General features: G+C 43.6%; 1 protein-coding gene across 4 annotated transcripts in view; it reads right to left on the minus strand.

The window, feature by feature from the left end:
- Positions 1-12,352, minus strand: part of MIA3 (MIA SH3 domain ER export factor 3) — a 30,353-nt gene that overhangs the window by 16,732 nt on the left and 1,269 nt on the right. The window contains exons 1-4 of one of the 4 annotated variants that reach the window (XM_065679808.1): positions 10,017-10,182; positions 9,147-9,280; positions 4,021-4,107; positions 84-3,030 (exon numbers count right to left, since the gene is read on the minus strand). In XM_065679808.1, coding sequence (XP_065535880.1) covers positions 84-3,030; positions 4,021-4,107; positions 9,147-9,280; positions 10,017-10,152 — 3,304 coding nt within the window. In that variant the 5' untranslated portion in view covers positions 10,153-10,182. Of the gene's footprint in view, positions 1-83; positions 3,031-4,020; positions 4,108-9,146; positions 9,281-9,505; positions 9,522-10,016; positions 10,183-12,352 lie in introns of those variants that run through there. The other 3 variants (XM_065679810.1, XM_065679811.1, XM_065679809.1) reach the window with 3 other exon arrangements.

Consider the following 12,352-nt stretch of genomic DNA (forward strand, 5'->3'; position numbering starts at 1 on the left):
CTTAAAGCTTCTCTGGGTTACACAGTGTTGTCTGGGATAGGGCTTTCCTTCTGTTTCATCTATTAACCAGTTTAACACCCTACCTTGGATGTGCAGCTGATCATCTTCCAGTTCTGGAATAGATGCAAGTGGGACACTCTCACTAGCAGACGAGTATTTACTCCTTAAAGAATATATTAATTCTTGAATATCATCCATCAGTGCGCTCTCCTCATCATACAAATCCATCTCTTTCACCACCTCCTCTTTATTTTCTGCCACTCTGGAATCTAGAACTTTTCCTACAAAATCCATAATGCTCGTTTCCGAAAACTCAAGTATCTGGTCCAAAGTTTTTTCTATATCTTCATTATTATGGCTTGCCTTCTGAGCCAGCTCCATCTCTATCTTCATGTCCTGAAACATGGCTTCTATCCTCACCACGTGCTGGAGCCCAAGGTACTTTTGTAGACGTGTTATGCGCTTTTCATCAAGAAAATCTCTCATTATTGTGAGCCGCTTCACAGACTCACTGAAGTCTGTTGCAGTGTCATTGGGGGCTGCTGAGCTGTCAGCAGGGCTGTAGAAATGCCCAGAGTGATGGTGGTCATTTCTTGTACGCTCTGAATTTTGCATTTCTTCGGAGTCTTTCTGTGAAATGTCCTCTGGGAGATGATTTTTCCTTTGGTTAAAGTCATTGTTGTCTTCTGTGTCTGGAGATGGGAAATTATGCTCTTCCCCAGCTGATGGTTCCTTAGCTTCAAAAAAATCATCATCATCATTGTCCATGACATGTTCCATCGCATCCAATTTAGCATCTTCACTCACTGGCATGTCAACCTCTCCCTTCACAGTCTTGCTGGTGTCTTGCATGCTGGTATGTTTTTTAGCCTCCATAAAAAACGGTTTCATTTCCTCTTCTGTTTCATAAGTAGGGCTTGTGGTTCCCAAGACAGCTTCACTCGGCACTTGTAATTCAGGATTTGTACCTTTAATATTTAGCATATTACCCTGTACATTTGCAGCCCTTGCTTGTGACAGCTTTGCACTTGCAGCATTCTCATCTTCTAATAGCTCTTCCACTACTTGTTTCAGGTCAGGGTCATTTTCAGCACCTGGCTCTTCAGATGGCAATTCTGATCTCAGTGTTCCTTCTTTAGCTAAATTTGTGCCAAGATTTGTGTCTGTATCTGCACTCCCAGTACCAGCAGTTCTTTGCTGAGTAAGATTCTCTGTATTAGTATTCTGTGTAGTGCTTTTTGTGTTTGATTCAGGGGAACGTTTCTCAATGCTTTCTTCAAGTATGGTTGTCTTGCCAAGTTTTCTTGAAAGCTCTTCTTCCACACCTGCCTCTGAATACCCAGTCTCATTTTCCCATGGCCAAGGTTGCTCAACAGCTCCTCTATGGCTTGGATCCCCCTCCCCTGCAGGGGTTTCTTTCATGTTTCTCCTTTTCATTTCAGGTTCTTTGTTAAGAGAGATGGATTTTTGATTTTCATGATCAGTCTCCTCTGTTTGTTTCAAATCTTCATGTCTTAGAAGTTCTTTCTCCACAGCAGGCACTCCATGCTTCAGTTGCTCCTTCAAGAGGTCAGCATCTCTTAAGTCACTTTGAGATGTATTTTTTACCTCTTCCACTGGTTTGGCTGGAACATCAACAGAAGGCTTGTCCGCAGCTCTTCCTTTCTCGTCTGCTTTCTCCCATAACTTTTTGTGCTTTAAATTGCTTTCCAAGACCTCTTCCAAGTTGTCATCTTCAAATCTGTTCTCATCTTCCTCTGTTTGAGCAAGTAGCACTCTTCCTGGACTTTTGCTGATATCACCAACAGGTGGTTTTAAAGTATCTTCGTTGCTTTTAATAAATGATTTGGACTCCGCAACATCTCCTGGACTAGGCAAAACATGAGGATCAGGCACAGCTGTACTCTTCAGCTCTTCAGTATGTGACTCAGTTCCATCAACGGTGAGCTGCTCTTCAAACTGCTCAGTTTTGTTTGGTTTTTCTTTTGAGCCCAGATCACCTGTACCTACAGGTTCACCTCTATGGAGTTCTTTGGAGAGATCCGCACGCTGAGTTATTGCTGGTGCTTCTCTTTTACTTATTAGCATCACCTCATCCTGTTTCTCTTCTGTTTGTTTGGATTCAGACCTCTCCATGATTATACCGTCATCCAAGCTCTTGCTCATACTGAAGGCATCCTTATGAACAAATGCATCTGAATTGGGTTCTTCCTCATTGTCTCTTTGGTTATTTAGCTCTGCAGCACCTTTTGCATCTTCATCGGGTTTGTGATTTTGTGACTCAATGTCATCATTTTCATAATCTTCTAAATCCACCTGGGATGGAATTTCTTCCTCTGCCATAAAAGACAGCAAAGGAATTTCATCAGACTGATCTGCAAAGTCTGGTTCGTTCTCTGCATCATGAGCATTAATGCTCAAATCTTCATTAAAATCATCTTCCAGAGATGTAACAAGGCCAGTCACTTCATCATCTGATACAACAGCATCAGCAGTTGAGCCAAATTTTGTTTTCAAGTTCACAGAGAGCTCTCTGTTTAAAAGCGTGTAGGCATTGACGTCTTCACTCTCTTTGTCAAGTTGACTGGTTTCACCCTGAGGAATACTAGTGTTTTTGGTATTTTCACTTTCTAGCCCTTTTAGTTTCCCATGTAGCATTCCTTTCAAGTGCTCGTGTGCAATTTGATCTCCCTGAGAGTTTTCTTTGTGACTATTGACACTGGAGTCTCCCCCAGTATTTTCAGTTCCTTCTGTAAGAGAACTGTCTAATTCCTCTGTCACGGAAGGAGCTTCCTCATCTTCTGTGCTTCGCTCAAGATTGTCTGTCTCCAAAGCATCAAAGGACTTTACTGAATCAACCTGATACATCTCCCCATCCCTTTCAGTTCCTTCAGATGGATTTGTCCCTGGATCACTTGATTCAGTTTCCTCTTCATTTGCTATTGTCTCTTGCAATGACTTCAAAAGCTCATCCACATTGTAATTATCAAAATCATCCCTTCTGCCATCAAAGCAAACAAAGTCTGTTTCCTGAAATGAAAAACAGTATGCAGTCACAAATATTACTTGCTTTATTACAGTGAGGACAGCAAATCCATTTGGTTGGGTAAGAGAGAGATGCAGCAGCAAAGGAAATTCTGTTAATCATGCAGAATTAACCCCTGGAGTCCTTAACCAAAACTATCTTTGAAATAAGTGGAAGTTTTGCCCAAGAACTCTTGAAAAACCTAAATAAAAAGCTATCCCTTAGCCCCATCAAAGTCCTGGCAAGGAACAAACTGGAAGGAAGCAATGGATTTGACTCATCACATCTATCTTAAATTGAGAACAAGTCTATTGCCAAGTGCAAGAGAGGAGAAGCAAGCATTGTTTAACTTGTTTGTTACAATTTATTTTAGCTGGTCTCTTACTAAATGCCCAAGTCCTCCAAGCAGGAGTTGCCTGTCACACAGCCTCTGAAAATTACACAGCAGCACAAGGCACCAAGCACAATTTCATCAGGGTCTGAAGCTGCATCCACAAACTGGCCTTACTCACACAACTCTGAAGTTAATCACTATTAGAATGTGCTTTTATGTATGTAGAAGGTTGAAGGACTAGAATCAAAGGGCTAGTGTATCAGGTTTTGTTTGTTTCTGATAGTACTTTAAACTTCCAAAGTTTGGGTAAAGAAACAATCCTGAATACATCCCAAAGAGCCTACATGAGAGTAGCTAGCAGCTTCTCTATTGCTCAATCCAAGCAGATTTTGTTAGAAGAAAACCAGAATATTCAAGAAAAGAAACATCGATGCCCACATTGTGGGCTGATGCTTGCACATACATTGCTGCACAAACATCCCATTTCTGACACATGTGCATCTCTGCACATATGCAGCTGCTTACTAACAAAAGGTAACTATGGATGACATATTCCCGTTTTCCTCCTCAGGGATTTTTTATTAATTATATTAATAGTTATATTATTGCCAAGGTAAGAAACAGGAAGAAGCCCAATTAAAAAATTAAAAATAAGACTTACATCTGTTGGTAATTCTAGCTCCTCATTGGAATAATTATGATTTATTTCAAGTAAATCCTTTGGAAAATATCCAAAATCGCTTCCAACCTGTCAGAAAGCAAACATAAGCAAACAAAAAGCAGTGAAGAATCTTTCAAAATCATGTGACTATGTTAAAATCCTCATTACAGCCACTAGTAGCAAACACATCAAACTCAACTATTTCTAAATGAAGTTTAACACAGCAAATAAAACAGAAAGATGAGCAATACCTTGTTCATGCAAGAGCTTTCATTGAGGTTTTATACTTATGTTTCACAACACCCTTGCAAAGTTGGTTAGTTTCACTGTTCATTTCTTTAAAGCCTGACTTGTAACAGATTATTAGGAGCTGGGAGTGAAGCCCAGGAGCTCGGGCTTATGTGCTTTAACTGCTAGGAGCACTCTCACTGGCACCACACATGCCTCAAGTAATTTTCACAAGTAGTAAGCAAAGAGGATCTTTGACTGCACAATATTATAGCCTGAAACATGCACACTTGGCATCTTAAGGAAAAAAATGCAGAATTGCACCTGAGATAATCCTCTGTTTTACAGCCTGACTGGAAAATATACAACCTCTGCAAATGCATTGCTGCTCTTCAGTGACTAATACACATAAAAATCAGTCACAGATGGCTATTTTCAAGCAAGTCAATGTGCTAAGCCAAGGCAAAAATGGTGGAAGAAAAGAATCTCTCTCTTCACTCACCAGATAAGATCTACATAGTAATGCTCTCACTTGAGAGTTCTGAGAAGGGCTGTCTAGAAGCCAATATTAATAGAATGCTGTCACTATGCAGATTAGATAATCCAGGCAGTTAGAGCTGGGTGAACACACCTCAAGAGGTACAGACTTTCCTAGACAACCAAAATATCTGTGGAGGAATAAAAAGTGTTGGCCATTTCCTCAGGAATTGTTACTCTTCTTCAGTAAGAGCACTCAGTTGAAGACCAAAAGGAAACCAGTCATGTCACAACAATCAGGGATATATCAGTGTATGCTTTGTTACACTGGTATCACTGAAGTAGGTTAACCTGGGATGAAGTTTACTGGATTTACAATAGCATAACAGAAAAAATAAGGAGGGAAATTATACCCAGTAAATAATACGTATTAAAACCTTTGGGGTTTTGTTATGCAATCAAAATAAGCACTAATACATTAAAGGGCTTCCTTCTTTAACTATTTCTCATTCAAATCTTGAGATATCAACCTTCCATAGTTGGTATCACTGTAGTTACACATACATTGGGAAAACAAATAAATAAATCAATCTATTGCCTTCTGGCAAAGAGAGAATGTCTGTGTGGTTATTACTGCGAATTGCTGGGAATGGGAAGTTAAACTAGACTAGCCAAATCAAAAGCTTGTCCTTTTGGGGTATACTATAGTTCTATTCTAAATTGGCCCATTTCTCTCTACAGCCTTCTATTCCAGTTTTAAATGATCTTTCCGCAAACAAAAGCGAAAGATTCCAAGTTGTCTCCTTATACCCTAACCTCCGTGACTACCATTATAATTAGGCACCACAATTTGAAACTCATTTAGCATAATCCAAGCTGCTGACCATACGAGTCCTCTGCAGTGACCCAGTTTGCCACTTATGTGGTTTATGAGCCATATGGGAACTGCATGCCCAAAATTTCATCTTATCCTCTCCTTACAAGTCCTCTCTTGTAAGGGAAAAAATGCCTCATTGTGCAAATAAAGGAAACATTCTTCATTCGCTATAGACATGATAGAGGAAAGGCATTATGAATGCCAAGTAAATAAAGCAAACACAAAGTGCATCCTTCATTGCCACTCTGTTCCCAGCTAAAATGCTCTGGGTGGATGAACCACATAGTTGTGCATACAGCACCCATCCCCATCTGTGGCCACACGTAAGATCACCTTCACCAGCCACCACCAAGAAGCCAGACCCTCACACCACCTACCTCAGAGACAGAAAACAACTGGGAAAGAAGATGTTCAAATGTTTTTAAGCTTATAGCCCACATCCCTAAATCAGCCATCACAGGTACCTCAAATTGCAGAACACTGGTGAAAGAAGAGTTGGGTTGATCTACCCTTGCTGAACTCCTAAGTTGTTAAGAAAACCAGAAACAATAGGAAAAAAATCCCGCATCCTCTGGGTCCTCCAGACATATTCCGTCTTCCCATCTTCCCTTAAATTTATCCTTCGACTTCCTTCTTATTACCTTATGTGCAAGATTTGAAAACAAAAACTACTCCAAAAAAGCCACAATCTGCAGCCAAGTCCATTTCTTGGAATGCAAAGCCAGACAGTTTTCTCAAGTTTGTATCAAAGGGATAAAGATCAGCACTTTGCAGAAGACTGTTATTCTATCTTATGGCTGCCGTAACTGCTGAAGCATTTTGTTAAAAAGCAGCAGGGTCTACTTGGAATTATCTGAAGTAGCTTTGGAGTTCTGGACCCTGCTAAAGATGAGGGCAGAGTGCAGGAGAAATGCATGGGAGGCAAGTCTACATAACACAAATTTACGGTGTGAGCAACGAGAGTGGGATGCTGAAGAGGAGACTAAATTTAGGGCAGGACACAGTGCACTGGACAATGAGAGTACCCAATGTTCTTCACCTTTCAATCTGGGGAAAAGAAGTAATAATCAAGTATTTTCCTGGAACTGAAGTATCCATGAAATTCATAGCATAAAATCACTGTTAAATAATGGTCAGACAATACTGACCAAGCATTTGGCTTTGCTTTATTAATGAGGTTTAGACAGCTCTGCTAGAACTACGTGCCATATAATGTATAGAGTAGACACTATAGCTGGGTTCCAGAGGTTTTCACTGTGCTCAGTGGGAGTTCCACAGGCAATGAAGTGTACAAGACTGGGATCATAAAATACTCAACAATGGCTTGAGAAGGGTGGAGTGAATTAGAAAAGGAAAGGCAAATAAATCCCACACCCAACTGCTATAGTCTTTCAGCCTTGGCAAAAGGCTCCTTTCTTATGATATTATCCCCCTTCAGGTCCAAAATTCTACTGTATTTCTCATTGCTCCTCAAAATCAATGTCAGGATTAGTCTGTATTTCCAGCTTGTTTGAAATAAGACCCAGGCTGCAGTAGCTGGAGTTTCTCATACACATATTCCCCTAGCCTCTGCCCCCATCTGAAGATGAGAATACCAATTATCCTTGATCTCATACTTTCTACTAAAATAGTTTCCTAACACTTTCCCCTAAAACTTTGAGAAAAGTCAAAAAACAGCAGAGCAGATGCACGGGATCAAATGACAGGCATGAACACAAAAAGTGCTGTGGCAGAAGGTAACACGTCTTCCACTGTGATCTGTCTGATCACAGACCTCACCAGTAACCTGGATTTAATTAGCAAGCAGCAGCCTCCCCCAGCTCCAAGGCTGCTCACTGCAGGCACGCCTGGTCTGCATAAATCAAGTTGCCTGGCCGAATGTGGCATGGGAAGTCATGCTGCACGAGAGAGACCCCAGCACTATCTGCAAGTCAGAGACAGGGTCACACATGCCAGGGAAAGCACCTCTGACCCTGCTGCAGCGTTTGCACGCTGGTTGTTGCAGCATTACTGATTAACACAGAAGCAGTCAATCAAACCAGGGAGAAAAGAAATACATTATAGCCACCAACTGAAAGGAAACAGTCTGCCATGGCTGCCCTAAAAAGAACACAGGAAACACTGTAACACAATTAAAAACCAACAACAAACAAATGGAGTTCGGCAATTCTGCAACTTCAGCTTTTACTTTTTAAACTCAAAGCAAACATCCTTTTAACTTGGAGACACACCTAATTGTTGCGTGAGCTTCCCTATCAGTGAAGAGTTAAAGTGAATATTAACTCAGCAATTACCTGAAAGCTGCTGTCTGATCTTGCAGCCTCTATTACACCTTGGTAGAAAATGCAAAATTGGCCCGTGCTGCTACTCCGCGTCTCAAGAACTGGCAGCCCTGGAAACCTGCACTGGCTAATTAACCACATTATTTATGGTACAGTTCATGTCAGAAGGGAATTACCAGCATGATACAATTATAATTTCTTCTTTAACCACGTACTGCAGTTTTCTGCTCTCTCCTGTATCATTCTAATAGGATTCAGATCCTGCTGAGAGCTTGGCCGTCCACACCCAGCCTGAACAGGTTGGAGAAAGTGATACATCCTGCTTTTCACTAAACCACTAGTCCCACAGTCAACACCCTGGTGTGGCTTTGAGCAGCCCAGTTGTGGGCGACTGTCAACCCCCTGTAGAAGCCCAGAGTAAGAAAGGAGGTTGACACAAACGATTTTGATACAAAAAGGTATGTTGGGGAAGCATGGAGAGGGGGCAACAGGGACTAGGTCTAAGCAACCTCCAGACCGTGAGCATTTTCAAGGGAAGCCCACAGAAACTTCTCTTCCTCCAGGGAATCTCAGTTCTACTTCTGTCAGGCAAACAAGGTCCTTATCATGAAAGCTAAGAGGAGTTTTCTATGAAATAACTGCAAGGATGGGGACCCTCCTTTCCCATTAGTAGCAGCCTCTCAGATTGCCCAAAGCAGACGACTCAGACAAGGCCACAACTCTGCAAGCTTCTACACCACAGCTGAGAAACAGCCCTTTTTAAACCCAAATTTTCTTTCATTCTTTTTAGTTTCACAGCCTTTTCCTCCAACTCTCTTTCCAGCTCAGATAAAAAGGGGAAGGCAGCAGCTCGATACTGAGAAGCACAATTAAAACGTGTACATGGAACAATCTTTAGCAGGATTACAGCGCACAGGATGAGACCACGTCACTGGTAAACACAAGGGAAGGGAGGCTCAGCTTCCAGGCAGGCTCATGGGCCAAGGCTTATAGCGCTGCAAAGGGAGGTTTTCAGCACAAAGGTAGTTTTCTAACAGTTTTTAGCACACATTAGCATTGCCCATTTTCCACAGCGCTTAATCTTTTAGGTTTGATCAAAGCACATCCCATTTCACACGGGTCTCAAGACAAAATGGCATTCATTATGCTATTTAGCTATGTTCAAAACCTTATGCATTTCCTTACAAGGCAAAAGGAAGGACAAAAAGATGACCAGAGAACACTAAGAAGAGCAAGCAGAACAAATGCTTTACAGTACTTACACTTCCAGCCCAAAGCTCGGTTGATTCTCCTATGAGTTTGTAATATACATAAACCGCTTCTCCCTTCTTAAAATTTACAAAGCGACAATCTGGACCTTTAAAATCCTGCATTGCCTTCCCTCGGCACATTAACACTGCATAAGAATGCAAAAAAGAATAGTATTACTTCAAAATAACAGCAATAATAAAAGCATTTAGTGAAAAGGGTCTTTGCTAAGTGACAGAAAGCCAGACCTCTGCACATGCAGTGTTTTCCTATTTTCCAGATTAGGTGAAGAGATAAGAACTTAAAGTATAACTAAAATAGGAGATTATTAAAAACAAGTAAGAGGTTATTAAAAAAAATAAGGCAAACTCACTGATCAAGACAAGCGTTTGACAAAGCACTTGAGGATTACACTGCAGAAGCACATTATGAAGCTGATTATTAACATCAAATTAGACGGGCTGAAAGATGACATCGGTGCCCTAGAGAATCAGCCCTGAAATGACCCCTGAAACGCATAACCACCACCCACAGAGCGGGTTTATCACAAAAGGGGTCTGCAGAGAAGAATAAAAAGCCCGAAGGAGCTGCGGGGATCAGAAAACTTGGTCGGAAGGAGAGAGAGGGACGAGGCGCCTTTCCATCTCCCCGATTCCTCCCAGTTTCCGTGCCAAAGCCGGGGGGAGGGAAGCTTTGGGAAGCGCCTCCACGAAGCATGCGGCGTCTGCATCTATGCCCGCAGCAGCTTCGCGGCGGCGGGGGCCGGGCCGAGCGCCAGGGACCGGGCAGGGGTTACCCGCAGCCCGGCCGGGGTCTCCGCCCTCCCCGGGACACCCCCCCCCAGCCCTCCCCGGCTGCGGCGCGGCCCCGCTGCCCCCACTCACTGCTGCACTCGGGATCGGCGCAGCGCTTGCGCTCGGCGAAGCGGCGGCCCAGGCCGGGCCCGGCGGCGGCGGTGTAAGGCAGGAGCAGCAGCAGGGCGAGCAGCAGCCGGGGGGCCGGCGGCGCGGCTGCGGCCATGTTGGCGGGCGCCGGCGGTGGGGAGGGAGCAGACACGTCAGCAGCGCCGGCGGGAGGGCGATGTGGCGGCGGAGGGACGGGCCAAAGCCGGCCCCGCCGGCGCGGAGGGAGGAGGGCAGCGCACGGACCCTCCCTCTCCCCTCCCTCCCGGCGGAGAGCGGACCCCCGGCGGCTGCGCTACAGCAGAGGCGCTGCCCCCGCCCGGAGGAGTGAGGGGAGAGGGGAAAGGTCCTGCCCGTCGCTCTCGCTCCTTTTCACGGCGGCTTTCTCTAGCAGAGGGTCGCTGAGGTAACAAGAACAGCCCAGCGGTGCGGAAAAGGTGTCACTGCGCACCCCTGACCACGCGCAAGGGTGGGGATGCTACAGACCCAAACACCCACCTCGCTGCGCTCCCGCTGCCACGCCAAGTTCACATCTCCCCGTGAGAGGCCGGATGCTACGAAGCGAGATGTCATCTCTCCCCACCATGCCCGGGTAAACCAGCAGTAAGGTGCGTGTACGGCCTCACTCACCCGCCGAGCATCCAGGAAAGCAGAGGCACAAAGGCTGCACACCCAACTAAGGAAACCCAGCGTCCACCAGGCCTGCTCTTCCTCTGCTGAACCCTCAGCTCCCACTTGCTGCTGTTTTAATGTTTGCAAAGCAAAAGAACCGCTCTTTGCAAGCATGACTGCACTTACAGTTCCCTCTTCTCCACATCCACCTCACCTATGTTGCTTTAGAGATATGAAATGGGAGGAAATGGTCACACACAGGAGAAAACCAGACAAAACTGCTCCTCCGTTCTCTTTTTCAGACCCATGCTATTTATGCAGCACAGGCACTGACCAGACAAAGAGAATAAAAGGTGCAGCCAAGAAGGGATAGGTAACATAGGAGGCTTCTTGCTGGTTTATCAAATGGCCAAAATTTAACTTTTTCCACACTCCAAAGGGCAAATGCTGGAGCTGCTCCCAAAACCAACAGTGATTTGGCAGAACTGATAGTCAAGGTGAAGGATCCTGCTTTTACATGCATGTCAAAGGACAACTGCAGACAGCTCACGTTTTGATTTAAAGAGCCCTTTTAATGATCTACCACAAGAGTTAGCGATCACCACTGCTAACTGCATTAGAGGCACTGCTTGTGTTCTTCTAGTATCCTCATGATTGATTTCTGTGCTACATACTCCCCTTTCCACAGCCCAGTTGTACAGGGCCCACGATCCAAAGTTAGTTACTGGTACATAACCTCTGAAATATACATAAGCATTTCATTTCAACCCTCATCTAGATGGCTTCATTTTAATCATATGATGAAAAAGCATCAAGGTAGAAACAGGTATCTTCCTCAGTGTTGCAATGAACAGCTCTTGTACCTCACCAACCCATGTACCTTAGATCCCACCATTTCCTACAGCCCACTCCTATTAGTATCACGTTATCCAGATTATGTTTATTAAAAGACCAAGATAAGAAGTAACGGTGTCTATGGTCATAAAGATGAAGGCAAGAAAGGGAGATGTGAAGAGATACAAGATCACATAGTTCTTGCATAAGTCACTGCCTTTATTGTGCAATAAGAGGTAGCTTGCAGTCAATACGTATACACGAGTTTACCACTGCAACTGTCCAGTATCCCCTACAATTCAAGTATTTCATAGTAATAATATACCCACTTACTAACAAACCCTTTTCCAGGGTGTGACATAGAAAAGAAATACTTTGCTTAGTTCAATTTAGGTGTTTCAGACAAAATGTCCTTCAGTCTTCAATCTTGGAAACAGGTGTATTCAAGTCTGAGAGTAGTCCTGCTGTACATGAGGAATCAATGTTTTGTGTGTGTCTACAGTTACAAAACTGTTCTCCCACCTCTCCTATACTGAAGTATCTACTAAAGAAACTGAGAACCATTACCACCATCACTTGGCTAAGTTTACCTAAGAATCAGCAAAGACTCTCACTCATGCACGCTATAGGAAGATAAAAATAACAAGGCAAATGTAAACGCGCTTCTAAGCAAACATGAGAGCTTTACAAAAATAAAGTGGGGTGAGCTGGGTATCAGTGAGATCAGTGCACTGACCTAACAAGAAGTCAGAAATGTAGGAATTGACACCACACTTGGGGAACACCACTGATCAATGAGACACTCATGGGGTACAAAATTATGAAGGACAGATAAGGAAGATGATGCTGTTAAAGAAGTGGTGACATATAAC

Source organism: Lathamus discolor, chromosome 5 (genome assembly GCF_037157495.1).
Source record: "Lathamus discolor isolate bLatDis1 chromosome 5, bLatDis1.hap1, whole genome shotgun sequence".
Taxonomy (NCBI): domain Eukaryota; kingdom Metazoa; phylum Chordata; class Aves; order Psittaciformes; family Psittacidae; genus Lathamus; species Lathamus discolor.